This window comes from Pavona decussata, unplaced genomic scaffold (genome assembly GCF_977016875.1).
Source record: "Pavona decussata unplaced genomic scaffold, jaPavDecu1.1 SCAFFOLD_186, whole genome shotgun sequence".
Classification (NCBI taxonomy): Eukaryota; Metazoa; Cnidaria; class Anthozoa; order Scleractinia; family Agariciidae; genus Pavona; species Pavona decussata.
In genome coordinates, this window is record NW_028145595.1 from 954000 (window position 1) to 976284 (window position 22285).

The 22285-nt window shown below is 38.2% G+C and overlaps 4 protein-coding genes across 5 annotated transcripts in view; 2 read left to right on the forward strand and 2 right to left on the reverse strand.

The window, feature by feature from the left end:
• LOC146462578 (mitogen-activated protein kinase kinase kinase 1-like) overlaps positions 1-22285 on the reverse strand; it is a 145519-nt gene that overhangs the window by 77360 nt on the left and 45874 nt on the right. The window lies entirely within an intron of this gene.
• LOC146462587 (uncharacterized) lies at positions 10387-13302 on the forward strand. Of its 2 annotated transcripts, XM_085085486.1 has the most exons (4): positions 10387-11864; positions 12123-12170; positions 12383-12624; positions 12722-13302. In XM_085085486.1, the coding sequence occupies exons 1-4, from the start codon at positions 10694-10696 to the stop codon at positions 13298-13300; spliced, it is 2040 nt and encodes a 679-aa protein (XP_084941612.1). In that variant the 5' UTR covers positions 10387-10693; the 3' UTR covers positions 13301-13302. The 2 variants fall into 2 exon arrangements, with proteins under 2 accessions (XP_084941612.1, XP_084941613.1); XM_085085487.1 differs by lacking the exon at positions 12123-12170 and having other exon boundaries at positions 12557-12624.
• On the forward strand, positions 13528-16111 carry LOC146462588 (uncharacterized). The gene is made up of 4 exons (XM_085085488.1): positions 13528-13750; positions 14104-14308; positions 14863-14915; positions 15169-16111. Exons 1-4 carry the CDS (start codon positions 13535-13537, stop codon positions 16105-16107), a joined length of 1413 nt encoding a protein of 470 aa, XP_084941614.1. The 5' UTR covers positions 13528-13534; the 3' UTR covers positions 16108-16111.
• Positions 16597-18122, reverse strand: LOC146462589 (uncharacterized). The gene has a single exon (XM_085085489.1). The coding sequence runs from the start codon at positions 17949-17951 to the stop codon at positions 16605-16607; it is 1347 nt and encodes a 448-aa protein (XP_084941615.1). The 5' UTR covers positions 17952-18122; the 3' UTR covers positions 16597-16604.

The window sequence follows — 22285 nt, forward strand, 5'->3', positions numbered from 1 at the left end:
CTCAAAAGTTAGAATCACCTTGTACAGCATAATAAACAGCACCATAGGAAAGTACTGCTCAGTAGCTTTCATTTGAATGGTCACACTTTAGGATTTCATCCACAGACTCAAAAGTAAGAATCACCTTGTACAGCATAATAAAAAGCACCACAGGAAAATACTGCTCAGTAGCTTTCATTTGAATGGTCACACTTTAGGATTTTATCCACAGACTCAAAAGTTAGAACCACCTTGTACAGCATAATAAACAGCACGACAGTAAAGTACTGCTCAGTAGCTTTCATTTGAATGGTCACACTTTAGGATTTTATCCACAGACTCAAAAGGTAGAATCACCTTGTACAGCATAATAAACAGCACGACAGTAAAGTACTGCTCAGTAGCTTTCATTTGAATGGTCACACTTTAGGATTTTATCCACAGACTCAAAAGGTAGAATCACCTTGTACAGCATAATAAACAGCACCACAGTAAAGTACTGCTCAGTAGCTTTCATTTGAATGGTCACACTTTAGGATTTTATCCACAGACTCAAAAGGTAGAATCACCTTGTACAGCATAATAAACAGCACCACAGGAAAGCACTGCTCAGTAGCTTTCATTTGAATGGTCACACTTTAGGATTTGATTAGCACATTTTCATACCAAAGAACCACATGACATAACTCAAGGTCTATGACTAGCTAACAGTAAGGTACGCAACAGTTCTGTGGTCAAACAGAACGTTTATCCTGGCCTGGAGACTGCACTGAAGTGAACATTTGTTGTACGAGACGTTAATGCACTGTTGCCAGTACTTCAGTAACCCGTGAGTGGGTCACGAAACAGTAAAGAGAAGCTCTCAAAGAATTGGGTCTCATTATGGGTTAGTTCTGAAAACGAATGTTTGGTTTATCAACAGAGTTCATAACTGAAGGTAAATTGGCCATTGTTTAAGGGAGGGGTTCACGGTTCTGCGCATGTCCATGAATCAAAATACTTTTTCGCCTTTGCTCGCTATGACCGTAGCCTGTTTAATTTAATTCGTTGTTTATGAACCATTGGGAAGGGAATAGGTAACTCGGATGGTAATTTTTTCATATGATCGCGTCGTTTCGCATTTCAACCGTGGAATAAATCCTACGGGTCAATGCTAAATTCAATATCGACAATATGAGTACAATCCACCAGCATTTTCTGTGAATTTTGGTCATCAGTCATTTTGCTTGTATTAGTTATAAAATGTGATTACTGAAGTACATGTGAGTGGGATTTTTAAGGCCATAAAGTTGATAAGAAAGAGAATGAAGCATTTAGATTCATGCACATGCGCTGAAATGTGAACCCCTCCCTTTAAGAGATTCGAGTGCTGACGTCTCGAGCGTTAGCCCTTCATCAGAGGGACCGACGCAACCAAACATTCGTTTCTACTCCCCACCGACACAGCACCGCAGTGTCTTTAGAAACTAACACCTTTATCCATTAGTTCTGAAAACATGTTGTAATCCATGAAGAAAGGAAAGGGTGTTTTTATTTAGCGTTTGGTTGCACATTGATGTAACGAGTTATTTCCTGCTAAGAATGTGCGAAATTTGAAGTAATATATCAAACACGAGACACAGTGTTTCATCACATATCAAACACCGAGAAGAGAGTTGAAAATACGACGCGTAGCGGGGTATTTTTTAACGAACTTCGAGGTTTTTGATATTGTGATGAAACACTGTGACGAGTGTTTGATATAACTTCTCAAACAAACTGATTTTGAAGGAGAAATTGAGGATGCAAAAACGAGGAGTTTTTCATCAGATATCCAAACACGTCACGGTGCTTGATTTCCTTTGTCTTTGGCTTTTGAATTATTAATGAGTTTGAGAAATGTTTACAATGAAGGTAGCTCTGTTGTGTCGGGTGGAAGGGTATGATGGGGAAGACATCTGTTTACGTCACAGATTTACCTTTTTGTTTTTAAAGGGGAAGTGTCATAGGGTCTTTTGTTAAAAATGGAGAAATAAGATCTTCACTTAGCTACAAAAAAGTTCTAGAACAACGAGAGGAAAGAAATTAACTAAATTCTTGAAAGGAACAACTCGTGATCTGTTCTAACGCATTTTGGAAACAAAAATGCGACAACTTGAAAAACGTTAGCCTAACATTTTTTAAGTTTCAATCCATTCCGACCTACTCTGTCTCTAGCCAGGGGCAATAATCGACAGTTTTGTTACACTGGGGTGATGATTTATAACAAAACTAGACAACTATTTATTTGTTTCTGTTGACAGACAAACATTTTTGGGTTTTAGAAATGGCGTCAAATTACCGTGATACTTCCCCTTTAAGTTGTGCCAACCATTGAAACGACTCATTTACCTTCAACAGCCAATAGGCCTCTGGTTGATATATTAATATTGTTGGTGACGTTAGCGATATCTTTGCTATAATAGTGAAGGAACTAATGGTTCTGAAAGGAAACCTCCACTGTTGAAATAGATTAAAACATAGAAATAATATTTCTGTGCCGGACAAAACAGGCTTTGATTATCGCTCATTTTCGCTATGAAAATTCCCGGGCGCCGCCATGTTTTACTTCATGACGTAATACGGTTGTTCAATTGTTTCACCAAAAGAACTTCCGAGGCAACCGTATGACGTCATAAAATCCAAAATAGCGGCGCACGGGCGCACGGGAAATTTAGAAGCAAAAATAGACGTTAATCGTATCTAATTTTTAGCACACTTGAGTGTTATTTCTACTTTTTAAGCTAAAATTTAGAAATTATGACATTTCTAACAATTTAACGTCAAAGTTTGTTGTCAGAGTGGAAGTTCCCTTTAATAGTTCTTGGCTAAAAAAAAAAAAAAAAACATGAAAAGAATAGCCTAGTGATCTTGGATTTAGGAAGAACTTTATGTGATTTTCGGCTCCCTGTAAGTGCACAGTATACATTCATTTTTCTCTTGCTTTTTGGTGCTGTCTTTGCAAATTTTATGGATTTGCAAAGACATTTCAAGTGGAAAGTTCGGTTGATTCAATAAAATATCCATACCATAACACGAATGTTCTCAACATCTTAACCCGCCTCCACCTTTTCGCTTCGAAAATTCCGAAACCGGCCCTACCCCCACAAACGTTAACCATCCCCTCCTTCTCCCATAATTTCTGCTTTCTGTTAAAGACCAATTTCCAAAGGCTACGGCGTAAAAAAAATTGGATCCCGCTTTTAATTGTGTGTAGCATTTGTCGCATGCCTTGTTTCGTTTATCGATTAGACTCTCTAATTTAACGTCTAATTTGGTGGCTGAGGCTGATCGTTCTTATTTTTTGGCAATTTGAGCAAGAAAAAGTTCTTAAGATGTTCTTAAGATGTGTCCCTTTATCATTTGGGTTAATTGGACTGTATAGACTGAAGTTTTACATGCATTATTTTATCCGTATTTTTCCTATTCATTTTAAAAACATTTGGTCAAAATAAAAATGTTCCTGACTCTCAGCCTGGGTAATATTCTTAGTATGTTCTTAAATTTTAGTCAATCTCAGCCTCAACGTTCTTATTAAAAAGGATTAAAAAGGATCTTTTAACAAATGGAGTGTAGTTGAAACGATGTCGCCTTCTGCGCTCTTCTCGCCCGTCTTAAAGTCCCGATTTCACCCGCGCAATTTTTGTCCCGTCCCGAATACTTGACTCGAGCCAGCAAGTGATCAGCATCCCCCAAATTAGTACGCAAAGGATCATGACCGGAAATAATCGCGTCCACAAAAATGAGAGAATGATGTAACAATCGGGAGCTTCTGATAAAATCTGGAATTTGGACAGTGGATTTATAGTTGATATGAGTAGATTTTTTTTTCCTCGATAATATAAATGCAAGGAAAATGTACATCTAAAAAATGATTTTAACACGTGTTGGCGTCACAAGGTTCAATGAAACAGTTATTATAAAGTACAGCTGGAAAATGTCTTTCACAAAGGAAAATATTTAATTATCCAGCGACGTTACCGAAAACGTGAAATAGCCCAACTGAAACTCAAAACCCACCAGCGTGACTGCAAGTGAAACTGCGCGACACGTGCTCTGTATAAAAAACTTAGATTTCTGCAAGGCTGGTCGGATTGCATAGAAAACTTAACACGGCAGCGACATGATAGAGACCAAACCAAGAATCAACAGAATGCGGCAACCGTGGACAGCTGTTTTGGGCTGGTCGGCTCTCGCCAGCACGGTGTAGCACAGCAAAAAGTAGAGCAACCAACGTGAGTCGAGTGGTCTACCAAATGCACGTGGTAGTGATTTCGGATGGGCCCAAATTCAGACATCTGTCCACGTCATAGCGGGTGACTACGAAAAATGAACAAAAGAACTGAAATTCACGTGGCTGTCGCAATAAGTTAAATGAGAAAAGCAAAACTTTTCTTCACAGATACATGGCCAAACCATGCTAGGAAATTACAGCACATCGGACTGTCTAAAAAGATCTACGGTCCGATCAGGCTTGCAGAAAATGAGTCATTTATATTTTTGGCTGATTAGATCTTTTACAGATCGCGTATACTTGGAGCATTTTCGTTTGTGGTCCCGTGCAAAAGCACGCAAATCAAAAATTTGAAGAATGACCACTTGTTCAAGATGATACCAAAATTAGTTTCTTTTGACTCTTGTTCGTCACTTATTATATCTTGTGATTTCTTGTGCATACAGACAAGTTAAAAATAGCTCAATACTTGGACTAAATTAGAGCATATCTCAATGACGTAATGTTTAAAAATAGATGTCACATCTTTTCTCGCTCTGCACGGTATTGGATATTCTGCAACACAAGCGTTGAACGCAAGGCAAGTTTCTTCTCCAAAAATACGCTACGAAAAGGGTATTAGTGGTTTGTCTGAAGCAAGGGACGCCAACACACAAATCGTGACTTAGTTTGGTCATGTTTCGTCTTGTTGTGATGACAGACAACCGTCTGGACCCGGTTGTTCGAAAGCCGATTAACACTAATCCACGATTAAAAGTTAACCGAAGTTGTTATCTCGCACATTAAAAATGGTTTCAAAAGCTCTTTTTAAACTAATGGTAAGGAAAGTCTAACGCAAAACTAAGGCACAAAAATCTTTTGGACGAATTATCACGGATTAGTAAATATACTCGAATCAAAGTTCACGTTAACCCAGGATCAGCTTAATTGGGCTTTAAATAACTCGCTCCATTTGTGTCTAGTCATGGCGCACGCGCACGCGTGACGTCCGAGCACATGTGAAGTTCATGGCAGGTCGCCAGTGTCTCGGACAATTTGATTGGTCGCCAGAAGAAACAATACTTCAGTTTCTTTCTTCTTCTTCTTCTTCTTCTTCTTCTTCTTCTTCTTCTTCTTCTTCTTCTTCTTCTTCTTCTTCTTCTTCTTCTTCTTCTTCTTCTTCTTCTTCTTCTTCTTCTTCTTCTTCTTCTTCTTCTTCTTCTTCTTCTTCTTTTTTTTTTCTTTTTAGTTCATCAGCTTTCAGATTGGGAAACATAACACAAACAAAACAAATATATACGAGAAAAATATAAACATTTTCTCATAGGGGAGAGCGCGAAACGAACATAAGTTCTCCTTGCGAGGCGCTTCCCGACAAATCAGAAGTAACGCTCATCTTGCGTGTTGGTGAAGCAGACATCCAAAGATCAAAAAGTGGTTATAACACCGAATATGAACTGACATAACACGGCTTTTTACGCCCCTCGAAAATCTTTTTTACTCGCTTGGATTATTTGTTTGATTGTTTTACTAAAATCTCACCTCAAATGCTCACGCTCATATATCACTTGTTTCTTCTTTTCTTCCTTTATTCGCAAAACATCAGTTTTGACAGAATTTAAAATCTTCTATGACCAAACGATTATTAATAAATACATGTTTACTCTGTACATTTTTACTTGTAGTATTATGACCCCTAAATTAAATAAAAAGCGTACAAAATTGAAGAAAATTGGTATTTTACAAATTGGGCTAGACGAAATAGAAAGATTAACTATCTAACCTGAAAATTAGATAACTACAAAACGTCTTTCTAAATTTAGAAAAAAACATGAAGTGGCAAAACTGAAACTCAAAGCCAAAAGCGAGACTTCACGGCCGGAAATGATCGCCTCCCCAAAAATGAGAGAATGGTTTAGAAGCAGGAGCTTCTGATAAAACCTCGAATTTGGACAGTGGAGTTATAGTTGATATGAGTTATTTTTAAATTTTTTTCTCGATAATGTAAATGCAAGGAAAATGTACAGCTTGCAAATGATTTGAACACATGTTGACGTCACAAGGTTCATTGAAACAGTTAATCACAGCTGGAAAATGTCTTTCTTAAACTCACAGCCCACCAGCGTGACTGTAAATAAAACTACGTGACACGTGCTTTGTTCAAAAGCACGCAAATCAAACATGTAAAGAAAAATCATTTGTTTAAGATGATACCAAAATTAGTTTCTTTTGACTCTTTATTTTTTTTTTTTTTTGACTAATTAAATCTCGTGGTTCCTTGTGCACACAGGCAAGTTAAAAATAGCCTAATACTTGGGTTCAATTAGAGCATATCTCAATGACGCAATGTTTAAAAATAGATGTCACATCTTTCTTATTTTGCACGATATGGGATACTCTAGTAAACAACGCAAGCGTTGAACGCAAGGCAAGTTTCTTCTCCAAAAATACGCTACCAAAAGGGTATTAGTGGTTTGTCTGAAGCAAGAGACGCCATGCCAACACACAGATCGCGACTTAGTTTTGGTCATGTTTCGTCTTGTTGTGATGACAGACAACCGTCTGGATCCGGTTGTTCGAAAGCCGATTAACACTAATCCACAATTACAAGTGACCAGGGTTTTTATTTCGCTCATTAAAAATGATTTCAAAAGCTCTTTTTAAGCTTATGGTAAAGAAAAGTCTAAGGCAAAACTAAGGCACAAAAATCTTTTGGACGAATCCTCACGGATTAGTAGGATCAGTTTAATCGGGCTTTGAAAAACTCGCTCCATTTGTGTCTAGTCATGGCGCAAGCGCACCCGTGACGCCCGAGCACGTGTGAAGCTCATGACAGGTCACCAGTGTCTCGGACAATTTGATTGGTCACCTGTAGAAACAATACTTTAGTTTCTTTCTTCTTCTTCTTCTTCTTCTTCTTCTTCTTCTTCTTCTTCTTCTTCTTTTTCTTCGCTTTTTCTTTTTAGTTCATCAGCTTTATCGGGAAACATAACATAAACAAAACAAATATATACGAGAAAAATATAAACATTTTCTCATAAGGGAGAGCGCGAAACGGAACATAAGTTCTTCTTGCGAGGCGCTTCCCGACAAATCAGAAGTAACGCTCATCTTGCGTGTTTGTGAAGCAGACATCCAAAGATCAAAAAGTGGTTATAACACCGGATATGAACTGACAAAACACGGCTTTTTACGCCCCTCGAAAATCATTTTTACTTGCTTGGATTATTGTTTGTTTGTTTTACTAAAATCTTACCTCATATGCTCACGCTCATGTATCACTTGTTTCTTCTTTTCTTCCTTTATTTGCAAAACAGCAGTTTTGGCATAATTTAAAATCTTCTACGACCAAACGATTATTAATAAGTACATGTTTACTCTGTACATTTTTACTTGCAGTATTATGACCCCCAAATTAAATAAAATGCGTACAAAATTGAGGGAAATTGGTATTTTACAAATAGGGCTAGACGAGAAAGAAAGATTAACTATTCAACCTGAAAATTAGATAACTACGAAACGTCTTTCTAAATTTAGAAAAAAAAACATGAAGTGGCAAAACTGAAACTCAAAGCCCAAAGCGAGACTTCATGGCCGGAAATGATCGCCTCCCCAAAAATGAGAGAATGATGTAGAAGCAGGAGCTTCCTTGTAAAACCTCGAATTTGGACAGTGGAGTTATAGTTGATATGAGTTATTTTTAATTTTTTTTTCTCGATAATATAAATGCAAGAAAAATGTACAGCTTATAAATGATTTGAACACATGTTGACGTCACAAGGTTTAATGAAACAGTTATCATTGCTGGAAAATGTCTTTCTTAAAGGAAAATATTCAATTTTCCATTGACGTGAAATATCCCAACTGAAACTCAAAGCCCACCGGCGTGACTGTAAATAAAACTACATGACACGTGCTTTGTTCAAAGAGACGCAAATCAAAAATATTTAAAGAAAAATCACTTGTCCAATGTGATACCAAAATTAGTTTCTTTTGACTCTTTTTCGTGACTAATTAAATCTCGTGATTTCTTGTGCACACAGGCAAGTTAAAAATAGCCCAATACTTGGGTTAAATTAGAGCATATCTCAATGACACAATGTTTAAAAATAGATGTCACATCTTCCTTATTTTACACGTTATGGGATACTCTAGTAAACAACGCAAGCGTTGAACGCAAGGCAAGTTTCTTCTCCAAAAATACGTTACGTACCAAAAGGGTTGTAGTGGTTTGTCTGAAGCAAGAGACGCCAAAAAACAAATTGCGACTTGCTTTTGGTCATGTTTCGTCTTGTTTTGATGACAGACAACTGTCTGGGCCGGGTTTTTCGAAAGCCGATTAACGCTAATCCACAATTACAAGTTGACCAAGGTTTTCATCTCGCTCATTAAAATTGATTTCAAAAGCTCTTTTTAAGCTAATGGTAAAGAAAAGTCTAAGGCAAAACGAAGGCACAAAAATCTTTTGGACGAATCCTCACGGATTAGTTAATATACTCGAATCAAAGTTGCCGTTAACCAAGGATCAGCTTAATCTGGCTTTGAATAACTCGCTCCATTTGTGTCTAGTCATGGCGCACGCGCACGCTTGACGCCCGAGCACGTGTGAAGTTCATGACAGGTCACCAGTGTCTCGGACAATTTGAGTGGTCGCCAGTAGAAACAATACTTTAGTTTCTTTCTTCTTCTTCTTTTTTCTTTTTAGGTCATCAGCTCTATTACGAAACATAACACAAAGAAAACAAGTATATATGAGAAAAATATAAACATTTTCTCAAAAGGGAGAGCGCGAAACGGGACATAAGTTCTCCTTGCGAGGCGCTCCCCGACAAATCAGAAGTAACGCTCATCTTGCGTGTTGGTGAAGCAGACATCCAAAGAACAAAACGTGGTCATTTACATCGAATATGAACTTACATAACATGGCTTTTTACGCCCCTCGAAAATCTTTTCTACTTGCTTGGATTATTTGTTTGTTTGTTTGTTTTACTAAAAGCTTAACTCATATGCTCACGCTCATATATCACTTGTTTCTTCTTTTCTTCCTTTATTCGCAAAACATCAGTTTTGGCATAATTTAAAATCTTCTTTGACCAAACGATTATTAATGAATACACGTTTACTCTGTCGTTTTTACCTGCAGTATTAGACCCCCAAATTAAATAAAATGCGTACAAAATTGAGGAAAATTGGTATTTTACAAATTGGGCTGAACGAGAAAGAAAGATTAACTATTCAACCTGAAAATTACATAACTACAAAACGTCTTTCTAAATTTAGAAAAAAACATGAAGTGGCAAAAGTAAAACTCAAAGCCCAAAACGAGATTTCATGGCCGGAAATGATCGCCTCCCGAAAAATGAGAGAATGATGTAGAAGCAGGAGCTTCTGGTAAAACCTCGAGTTTGGACAGTGGAGTTATAGTTGATATGAGTTATTTTTAATTTGCTTTTCTCGATGATATAAATGCAAGGAAAATGTACAGCTTAAAAAAGATTTAAACACATGTTGACGACACAAGGTTCATTGAAACAGTTAATCACAGCGGGAAAATGTCTCTCTTAAAGGGAAATATTCAATTTTCCAGTGACGTGAAATATCCCAACTGAAACTCAAAGCCCACCGGCGTGACTGTAAATAAAACTACATGACACGTGCTTTGTTCAAAAGCACGCAAATCAAAAATTTTAAAGAAAAATCATTTGTCCAAGATGATACCAAAATTAGTTTCTTTTGACTCTTTGTTTTTTTTGTTTTTGTTTTTTTGACTAATTAAATCTCGTAGTTCCTTGTGCACACAGCCAAGTTAAAAATAGCCCAATACTTGGGTTTAATTAGAGCATATCTCAATGACGCAATGTTTAAAAATAGATGTCACATCTTTCTTATTTTGCACGATATGGGTTACTCCAGGAGCTTATCACCCGGAGCCTCCATCTACCCTATACAGGGGCAACAGCGTATTTACACCTTGGGCTATTTTTAGGATTGAGCATTTCCCGCGAAATTTGTTACATGATACCTTTTGCGTCCGCATTTGAACATTGAAAAAAAAATGGTGGACAGAAGGCAATAGTTTTGCAAGGAGGTGGTAGCGCAACTCCACCGTTCCAAGTCCTTTATTTTGCTCTCGTCGATTCCCCCCTTTTCCTAATAAACTACCCATGATACAATGCGGTGTTTTGTGATCTTCATGTACAAGAGCGATGGGAAATGGCCGGGAAGTTTGTGTCCGCGTGAAGACATTTGGGCTTGTGGAGGCGTCTTGTCTTTGAGGGGATACAGGTTTTTCGTTCATTTCCTGTTGGTTCTTTTACATTTTTACACGTTCGTATCGACTATATGAATAATAGAATTGAATTGAGGAATACTAAACACACCGTTGTGTGCGCTCCAGCGTGTCCGTGAATGTTAGCAAAAAGCTTGTGCAGAAGTTGATTTTCATCTTGGCTTCCGCTGCTGGTAGCGTCTTTCAACTTATAAATGAAGCGTTTTGGCAAAACAGTTTTTTCAGGAGATCAGACGCAGGAAAAGTTTGCGAAAAAGAGCGACGATTCTGGATCTTGTACGCCTTCCAACGATGGCAATGTTCCGGCCTCTACTTCGAGCTCGCCTTCGACTTCTGAAGGACGTCCTCTCTCAATAAAGAGCCTCTTGAGACAGAAAATCCAGGGAAAACTCAGTACCGAAAAGGAATCTGGTGATTCATCGAGCAGAGAACGAAGGCAACTCGACGAGTGGTGTGGGAATTTGAAAACATCTGGATTTATTTGCGAAGTGATTTCCTTGACCGATCGTTACTCGCCATTTCTTCATGAAGAAAATAATGACATCCCTGGTTCATCAGCGTTAGTAGTTTACCCATCTAAGGATCATACGTACAGCAGTGAAACGGGACCTTTCCAGCCGGTAAGACTTGTCATTTTCCCCGATGGTTCTTGGCGTTTGCAGTGTCCTATCTATGAATTTCAGGATGTGTCAAAAGGGAAACTTTCGCCTTTCAGTTGTGAAGAAGTGCTTTCTCTAGTCTCTAGTTGGTTTACCCAGTACCACGCGTTGTGTCCTGGTCTAATTGGTCTAGAAGATGTTGAAGGTAAACTGGGTTATATTCCTAAAAATGTGAGAGTACTAGCAGACCCTGTTAAGATTGTGCAGGCGGTTTCTTGTAAAGTTTGGCATGTTCCAAGCTCCCAAGCACGTAAGGATGAGTCTGATGCAAGAAGGTTTCATGTTTGTGGAGAATGTCTCAGAGCACATAGCTATGTTCAACGGCGAATTACTGAAAAAAACAATGTCGATACACCAACTAAATGTAAACGTCAAAGCCCTTCGAGCAACTATCCCATCAAATACCTCTCTCCGAACAGCAAACAGAAGCGCTACTCCCATCTGAAGAATGACCGACTGCGCCTTAAAAGGAGAGTTGACCGGTTCTACAAGAAGACCAAAATTGAGCTTCCAGAGAACCAATCCATTGAGCTTTGTCAACTTGTAGAAGCCATCGAAGATTCAGAAGATGGGAAAGACGAATTGAAAAAGATAGTGATGGAAGGAAATGCATTAAAGGACAACAAAGGAAATTCCTCTGGTGTTATCTTGGAAGAAGTGTGGAAAAAGGACCGTGTAAGTTTCTTTAAAGATCAGCAAAGAAATGGTAAGTTGTTGTATCTCTCATTAATAATTAGATTATGAGCTGAGATTAGTTCCTACTATGTGATAAATGACAAGGGCACATCCCAAATCAGCTATCGCACATAGAATTGAGAGCAAATCATTGGTCTCAATACTTTAAATAGTAAATAGTATAAATCTCCACTAAGGAAAAGGTAGATTATGATCATTAACAATGTAACAGAAATAGGTCAGGTCAGGTGCATGTGTTTGGCTTATTGCTTTTTCATTTGCTTTTTAGTAACTGGTAAAAGAGGAAACAGGTGGTCCCTGGCTACCATACGAGTTGGTAAGCTCTAAGAATGGCTTTGATTTAGAAATCTGCATCAATTTTGCTTTGAAACAACATTGTTTGATTATGTAATTCATCCTTAATTACATCCTCAATTTGCCATGCACAGTGGAAGCCTTGGTCATACATGCAGCTTCTCTGATGTTTTGCTGCTAATATTTATGACTACCTTTATATTGTTATTGCATGGTTTTATGATTGCTTCTTAGCTCTTGCAGTTTTCACCAGAAGCCCCTCTGCATTTGACGCACTTCATGGTCTCAAAATCCTTCAGCTTCCTTGCTCTAAAGTCCTTAGGAAAGTTTTGAAAGATGGCGCCGAAAATGCTGGTATCGATGAGGAGTACCTTAAGGCACAGAGTTGTAAATTTCAAAGTTACCAAGAGCAGCGAGAGAATGACCATCATCCTAGACCACTTGGAATTGGAGTAATGATGTGGGATGAAGTTAAGGTATATAGAGTACATATGGTTGAATTGTGATACCAAGACACATCCAGATTGTGGATGTAGATCTGGTTCCTGATGTACCTTTGGTATTTAATTTCAGGTCCAAATGAAGGTTGCCTGGAACTTGAAGGGTGGAGGAATAACAGGCTTCACCATACCGGAGGATGAGCTAAAAGTGCTGCATGATGTTTACACCTCCACAGTGGAAGGTGGTGCCAAGAAGGCCAGCTACATCATACAGTTCTTATGGAGAGATCTCACCTCTGGATATGATCTAGTGGGACCATATTTTCCCATTGAGGCTTCCATCACATCTAATACTCTCCAAGAATTTGTCATGCTGTGCTTGAAAGCATTCACATCATATGGCTTCAAAGTGGCAATCATCCTGTGTGATGGAGCTTCTTCTAACCTCACAGTATTGAAGATCCTTACTGGTTATGAAAGAAAAGAACTTCCAGTAAATGAGGCAGCTGACAACTTGCGTGATAAGTTTTTCTTGGATATTTCTTTTCCTAATCCAGAGGATCCCTATGGCAGGCCCATATTTGTCATGATATGCCCAAGTCATCAGGTTGTAATTCTTAAGATGAACAAAAAGGTGTTCCAATTTAATAAAGTTTCAATTGGATTTTTTTTTTGTTCAGATCCAACAGCTTACAGTTTTGAAACTACTTGACAGTCCATTACCTGCACTTCTTGTTGATCTTTGCAATGATGAAAATTTACATTGTACATTATGATTTGTAATCTAGACTTGTTAGTGTTGTAAATATGATTCGACCATCACAGACACTGACAGGTAGAAATATAGTGGGAACCGAATGAACATGTTTCGGCATGAGTATGCACAAAATAATAATATAATGATGATATATTATCATAATTTTTTTTGTTCTTTTAGCTAAAGAACATGATAGCAGCATTATACAGCTCCAGGCTTAATGGTTCCAAATCATTCACTCGTGCGGGGTCAACATTTGGATGGGAAACCATTGAAAAGGTTTTCAGAGAAGAAATGACTAGAGCTGAAACTGGGAGAAGCCGCAAAGTGCCTGGACTGAAATATGCCTTTGTGTACAGAGACAACTGGACTCGTCTGAATGTGAGACCAGCCAAGATTATGCAGGTACATGATATTGGCGTGCATGAAATCGAACCCAAGCAGTTTCAAAAATAATGCTTGGAATTAAAGTTTAGCTGTCAAAAATTAAGGACTTGAATATATGACCACATAGCTTATAGTTATATCATATGACATTGTGCTGCCTTGCATGCAGTCTAGTCTTGTTTAGGGTACAGTTAGGCCCTCCCTAGCAGTCTAAAAATCAGGTTAAAATCACATGCGGCTCCCATTTAATAGTAAAAGATTTATACTTCTGTGCACTGATCAAGAAACAGGTAGACATGAAAATACACTGGACAGGTTTAAAATTAGTTCATTTTATGCTTACCGGTAAATGCTTCCTTTAATAATTTCAGCAACGATTTATGATAGCAGCCATCAAGGATCTCACAGGCCCATCACCACAACAAGTAGCAAGATATTTAGATGCCTGCAACCTCATTTTTGAAGAAGGATTGTTGAGTCGGCGGAGGATAAACAGTCTTCAGAGCCCTGTCCTGGCTAATATTAGAAAAGGCATGGAGTTCTTTGAAGGATGGCACAATACCCACTCTGAGACAGGTATTTATGTTTATTTATAATTTACAGAATGGTTGCTTGTTGTGCTGTGATAATGGGGTTGCATGGACAAATTCAAACGTTTCTACCACTAGTAGGGTTACAGATGCCATGAGTGCTTTCAAATGTGCCAAACTCCCTTGAGTGTTTACAGCTCAGGATAACACAGTGGCAATTTTGCATTTGTATTATCAGTCACATCTGACAACCCTGATCATAGTATTTATTATCCAATGACTGGTATCAGATGTAATAATTAACCCTTTTTTCACTGAGATGGAGGTGAATAGTCATGGGTATTTATACCTAGAGATTGCATAATAAATCAGAATGTGTATAAAGTACTATTTACTTCTGTGGTATATGTACAAATAAATATTGTTCATGTAAGTAATAAAGGAGTTTCAACAGGCCGCAAAATTCTTGGTATAATTGCCCTAAAATTTATTGTTGGGGTATGAATTATTGTGTACTTACACTTATTGTGTACTTACAGTAATTTTGTTCTACTTTTTTTCTTGTATTAAATAGTTTATATTTGTATATCTATTCAACAGTGTATCCTGATAACTCAAAGAAGGCAAGGCAGAAGAGATTTCTTGCTTGGCAGGTCAGTGTCACTTAATCTTTCTTTGCACTGTTCCAGCTAACATAATTTATATAATATGTGCACATGTGTATGTGTTTGAGGTGTTTTACTGGTAAGAGACTTTGTGATGTATTGTTTGCTGTCAGCAGACACGTCTTGAAAATTATAGTATAGTTATGCTCAGTGAGCATCCACTTGAGGACTTGCATGTGAATTGAACTGCTCAATTGTATTGTAACTTTCAACGCACTAACAACATGCCACTTTTTTTCAGACATGGGACCTCCTGCGAATTGTTGTCTATGGCTTTCTTGCATTCTGTGAATGGTTTTTCACGAATGTGTCTCCAGATGGGAAGTACTTTATAAGCCCATTGAGAATAAATGGGAGTGCTTTAGAATCTGTTTTTAGTGTTCTAAAGCACACCAGTGGGGGAAACCTTTCAGCTTTGAACTATGGGCCTAGTCTTGGGAGGTTCATTTACAGGAAAGGGCAGGTAGTTGTCAACCAAAACTCTGAGACAGGCTACCGTGATGTAACTTTGAATTTAGATGGAGAACATTCTCATGTAAATAGTCATTTAATCCAGGTCAAAGGCAACCGTGTAAATAATAACTTATGCCAGTATAAATTCCCCTTGGAGATCTCTCAGTCAACAATAGGAGGGAGGCAAGGTAGTAATGCTTGCACTTTAATAGCGATACAATTTGGGGCATACTGTTTCAAAGAACAACTCGACATTTCTCTTCTTTGGGAACAGCTGCCTCAAATTTGGACTAATTCATTTATCAATGCAATATGCGAAGGAAATGCACTATATGATGAACTATATGGTGACACTGCAGTGTATCTTGATGTCGAGGATGTAGTGAATGCCGCTGGTGATGAATGCTGCATTGAGTCCATTTCCCCATTATATGGGTTTACTGATGCGGACCAGTTCAGTGAATTGATTGAGCATGTGAGCCAGTCCTTAACCAAAGATAGGTATGGTGTTATGATAGGATGTAATCGAACTGTTGGTGTTTTCATAAAACAAAGTGGTATATGTGCACTTATTGACAGCCACCAAGACATTGGAACCAACAGTGGGGCAGTCATATCAATAGCAAGTTCGTTTAAATTTGCAATTCTTGAATATACAAGAATGCTGAAAGATGTTCACTCAGTACAGCAGTTCACAGGCACATTAACATGGATTGAATTCATGTAAATTTGTTGTGTGCCTTTTATCACTGCTTCTATGGAATATTGAAAGTATACAGTTTATGTTGTGACTTAATTTTGTACAAACAATAACAATTAATTTTATAATGAACAATGTAAGGAAATAATTTTTACCTAGGCCATGTAAATACCTTTCATACAAATAAGGGGTTACTGTACATACTATGTTCAAATAAAGGAATTTATTACAAGCTAACTGTTGATGATACATTCATACAACAAAATTTTATTCAACGACTAGTTTTATCTGATTGCTAAACAAATTACGTGCCCTGATGACCCTGAGCAATGTAGAATTTACCGGAATGAAATTACAGGATATGACCAAAATCCTGCGTAGGCAAAATAAAGTTAAAGTTTGTTGTTGTTACATCATTTTTCCCACGCAGGCTTAATTTACCTCCAAAGGCCAACTCGATTAAAGCGTAATTATACCTCACGTGCCATTGCTAGTAATATGAAGCGAGCAAGGTCATCCATTGTTCATTTTTTTTTGCGCTTGGAAACTATCGCGTATGATTTTAGTTTAGGTCTAAGCATTTCGTCTGCGTCCACCACTTTTCCTTGTACTTTCAAATCTCTCTCAACTTTAGCGTTAAGAAACTCGTTTATCCTCGTGTTTGCTAGCTTCGAAACTAGTACCCGATAAAGTCTGTCTACAACAGATGCTTCCATTGCACATTCAACTTCGGGCAGCAATGAGCCCACAAGTTCTCTAAAATCCGTTTCCAAACGCTCATTGTTTTTAACACAGTTCTGACACATTTGCAGAAACTTTGATGGGTATTTCCGCAAATTACTGTCTGTGGTGAATTCTCGAACTTCGTTGTCCACCGAACGCAAGAAAAATATAAGTTCATCCCTAGGAAATATTAACTTGCCCGCGTCTAGGTTTTTTAAACTCTGGGAAATACCCGATTTGTCTTTCATGACAAGACCCTCCAAAATTTCCAGCTCTTTAGTCATAATAGGTCTTTTTTCAGAAGACGGTTTTATGCGCTTCTTTTTCCCAGCCAGGGATTCTCGGCGTAATTTCAACATTCTTTGAAGCGCTGCTCCACAATATCGGTACAATGTATCGTCCGATTCTTTGCTCAGCTGTCTCGCACTACTACTGCTCTCAGCAGTGGAATGCTCTTTCCGTGATCGAACGTGGTCGTGTATTAATGTGTACACCATCTCGTGGATAACACTGAGGACTGAATGAACATCCTCGTGGGAGAATGATTTGGACGCCGGCAAACAACGCTCGATAACAATCCTCTCTTGTGACGTCTTTCCCGGCTGGAAATTAGATAACATTTTCATCCACGCTACGGAGAATGCAGCTTTCCTCTCTTTCGGTACATTACTACTATAACACTCTTTTGATAATGTAGCGAATTTCCTGCAAAAGCCGACGATCAACAGGCTGAAATTGTCCTTCTGCCCTTCGCTTGTCAAATGCAACGCGAAGTTTCTGCGCTGTTCGAAAGCTTTCAATCTGGTTGATTCTAAAAGCCGTTGGCGCAATTCGCTTTCTACTCTCTTAGCCTCTTCGGCGGAGAAAACCCAAGATGATAATTCATCCATTTCGGCAAAGCTGATTCCCCTTGCAACACTTTTTTCGGTAGTTTTGGCTTTTTTCTTTCGACTTCCACGTGCGGTCGTGTTCGTGGCTTGGGGTCTCTTTGTACCAGAGTTTGAACCTTTAGCCGAGGGATTCTTAGTTCCACTGTCCGTTTCAGCAGTTTCGCTTTCTGAATAGCTTGATTCTAGCGAAGAAAGTTCATCGCTGACGTTTGAAATTTCAGATTGACTATCAGAGAAGCACTCGCTTTGGTCCGCCATTTTTTAATGAATGCGTAATAAAGGTAAAATGAAAACAACCACCTGATTGGTTGAAAGCTGTGGGCGGGATAGGGGTGTGTCCGACCGCGAAATATTATCCAAGTAAAAGTGGTTCCAAAAATAACCCAAGGTGTAAATACGCTGTGTCGTAGGGTCAGTATGGGAGATGGAGGCTCCGGGTTATAAGCTCCTGGTTACTCTAGTAAACAACGCAAGCGTTGAACGCAAGGCAAGTTTCTTCTCCAAAATTACGCTACCAAAAGGGTTTTAGTGGTTTGTCTGAAGCAAGGGACGCCAACACACAAATCGCGACTTAGTTTTGGTCATGTTTTGTCTTGTTGTGATGACAGACAACCGTCTGGACCCGGTTGTTCGAAAGCCGATTAACACTAATCCACGATTCAAAGTTAACCGAGGTTTTCATCTCGCACATTAATAATGGTTTCAAAAGCTCTTTTTAAGCTAATGGTAGAGAAAAGAGAGAGAAAACTAAGGCACAAAAATCTTTTGGACGAATCCTTACGAATTAGGAAATATATCGAATTAAAGTTCACGTTAACCCAGGTTTAGCTTAATCGGGCTTTAAAAAACTCGCTCCATTTGTGTCTAGTCATGGCGCACGCGCACGCGTGACGCCCGAGCACGTGTGAAGCTCATGACAGGTCACCAGTGTCTCGGACAATTTGATTGGTCGCCTGTAGAAACAATACTTTAGTTTCTTTTTTCTTCTTCTTCTTCTCTTTTTCTTTTTAGTTCATCAGTTTTATCGGGAAACATAACACAAACAAAACAAATATATACGAGAAAAATATAAGCATTTTCTCATAAGGGAGAGCGCGAAACGGAACATAAGTTCTCCTTGCGAGGCGCTTCCCGACAAATCAGAAGTAACGCTCATCTTGCGTGTTGGTGAAGCAGACATCCAAAGAACAAAACGTGGTCATTTACACCGACATTACAACTTCACGCCGATTTAAGTGTGTCATTGAGAAATGGGTGACTCCGCTGGATTTTGTTGCCTGAAGGCTCTCTTTATTCCTTTGGGCATTCACTTCGGCAGCCGCGAAATTAGCTCGTTTTTACTCGGTTGAGAAAAGGTGAGAACTTTGCAGGAAGACCAAGATGCGAATTCAAAAGACAGGAACAATTGTCTAATTAAGCAGCCTTGAGCCGCGAAGTTGCGAGAGTTTTCCTTTGTTCTTGTTATCAATAGGAACTGTGAGGAATCACTGCAGACGTTTGATGGTTTTAAGTTCTTCGCAAAATACTTTAAGCTGTTATTTATAACAGTGAACGAAGAGTCTTTTGAGAGCTTTAAAAAGAGATCCTAAACGTGGTGTTTTTTGATCACGGTAAGCCGACTTTCGATGTTTTTCGCCAAGCGGTGCTTAGAGCGGCGAAGTTATTATGCTTAATTAAATTTGTGCACGGCATCATCATCTTCCCGACACGTGGAAATCAATACCGTCTGTTTAATGATAACTTTTTTTAACGAAAAACGCTAAAACATTGATTTGTATTCCCTAAAGAAAGCACCTTAGGAGCTATGAAAGAGTCAAAAGACTTCCAATTGTAATTCACTGTAAGCAAACTGGTATTTGATGTTGTGCGCTTTGTTTGTTACGAGTGAAGACGTGGTCGATCGTAATTAAGTTTATGTTTCTAAAATACTTGCTTCTAGCGAAGAGATTCCAAAATATCAGACCAAAAAAGGAAGAAACAAAAGGGAAACTCAGCGTGGAAGTCGCATTCTGATTATACTTAATGACGCATTGACAAACAATAACATCAGCTCTTTGGCCTATGTAGGCACGCGCTCTTTTCAGTTGACCTTATTTACATTTTATATTTAGCGATGCTCTAACTTTTAGCTGAAAAGCGAGAATCTGTTATAGATCGCTGTCATTAAAGATGACAGATAAACAAATCGGCAAATCCATGTATCCGTTTAGCGAACGAAATGTGTTTATTAATTATTCGTTAGTTTGCAGGACGGGAAGTTGTTTTTAAAACTCTCGATACTGGAGCGGCGCGTTGTGAGTCGATGTGATCATGTTGACTCACTTCTCTAGCCTCCCCAGGGAGCTTCCACAGGCCAGCAGAAAACTCTAAAACAAAAGATAAAATATCTCACCTACTTCAAAGGCTTTGCGATCTTCGGAAACATGCTCTATTGTCGGAAATTGTTCGACAAAAGAGAGAACAATAGCTTGAATATATGAATACTTAACGACCCCAAAATTTGGGGTACACACTTAAATCGGCGTGAAGTTGTAATGGAATATGAACTGACATAACACGGCTTTTTACGCCCCTCGAAAATCTTTTTTACTTGCTTGGATTATTTGTTTGTTTGTTTTTCTAAAATCTTAACTCATATGCTCACGCTTATGTATGTATCACTTGTTTCTTCTTTTCTTCCTTTATTCGCAAAACATCAGTTTTGGCAGAATTTAAAATATTCTTTGACCAAACGATTATTAATAAATACATGTTTACTCTGTACATTTTTACTCGCAGTATTATGACGCCCAAACTAAATAAAATGCGTACAAAATTGAGGAAAATTGGTATTTTACAAATAGGGCTAAACGAGAAAGAAAGATTAACTATTCAACCTGAAAATTACATAACTACAAAACGTCTTTCTAAATTTAGAAAGAAACATGAAGTGGCAAAACTGAAACTCAAAGCCCAAAGCGAGACTTCATGGCCGGAAATGATCGCCTCCCCAAAAATGAGAGAATGATGTAGAAGCAGGAGCTTCTGGTAAAACCTCGAATTTAGACAGTGGAGTTATAGTTGATATGAGTTATTTTTAAATTGATTTTCTCGATAATATAAATGCAAGGAAAATGTACAGCTTATAAATGATTTAAACACATGTTGACGTCACAAGGTTTAATGAAACAGTTATCCCAGCTGGAAAATGTCTTTCTTAAAGGAAAAAATTTAATTTTCCAGTGACGTGAAATATCCCAACTGAAACTCAAAGCCCACCAATGTGACTGTAAATAAAACTACGTGACACGTGCTTTGTTCAAAAGCACGCAAATCAAAAATGTAAAGAAAAATCATTTGTTCAAGATGATACCAAAATTAGTTTCTTTTGACTCTTTTTCTTTTTTTTTTTTTCACTAATTAAATCTCGTGCTTCCTTGTGCACACAGGCAAGTTAAAAATAGCCCAATACTTGGGTTTAATTAGAGCATATCTCAATGACGCAATGTTTAAAAATAGATGTCACATCTTTCTTATTTTGCACGATATGGGATACTCTAGTAAACAACGCAAGCGTTGAACGCAAGGCAAGTTTCTTCTCCAAAAATACGCTACCAAAAGGGTATTAGTGGCCTGGTTTGTCTGAAGCAAGAGACGCCAACACACAAATCGCGACTTAGTTTGGGTCATGTTTTGCCTTGTTGTGATGACAGACAACCGTCTGGATCCGGTTGCTCGAAAGCCGATTGACACTAATCCACAACTACAAGTAACCAAGGTTTTTATCTCGCTCATTAAAAATGATTTCAAAAGCTCTTTTCAAGCTTATGGTAAAGAAAAGTCTAAGGCAAAACTAAGGCACAAAAATCTTTTGGACGAATCCTCACGGATTAGTAAATATACTCGAATCAAAGTTCACGTTAACCCAGGATCGGCTTAATCGGGTTTTAAATAACACGCTCCATTTGTGTCTAGTCATGGCGCACGCGCACGCTTGACGCCCGAGCACGTGTAAAGTTCATGACAGGTCACCAGTGTCTCAGACGATTTGATTGGTCACCGGTAGCAACAATACTTTAGTTTCTTTCTTCTTCTTCTTCTTCTTCTCTTTTTCTTTTTAGTTCATCAGCTTTATCGGGAAACATAACACAAAACGAAACAAATATATACGAGAAAAATATAAACATTTTCTCATAAGGGAGAGCGCGAAACGGAACATAAGTTCTCCTTGCGAGGCGCTTCCCGACAAATCAGAAGTAACGCGCAACTTGCGTGTTGGTGAAGCAGACATCCAAAGATCAAAAAGTGGTTATAACACCAAATATGAACTGACATAACACGGCTTTTTACGCCCCTCGAAAATCTTTTTTACTTGCTTGGATTATTTGTTTGTTTGTTTTACTAAAAGCTTACCTCATATGCTCACGCTTATGTATGTATCACTTGTTTCTTCTTTTCTTCCTTTATTCGCAAAACATCAGTTTTGACAGAATTTAAAATCTTCGAACAAACGTTTACTGTATAAATAAATACATGTTTACTCTGTACATTTTTACTTGTAGTATTATGACCCCAAAAACTAAATAAAATGCGTACAAAGTTGAGGAAAATTG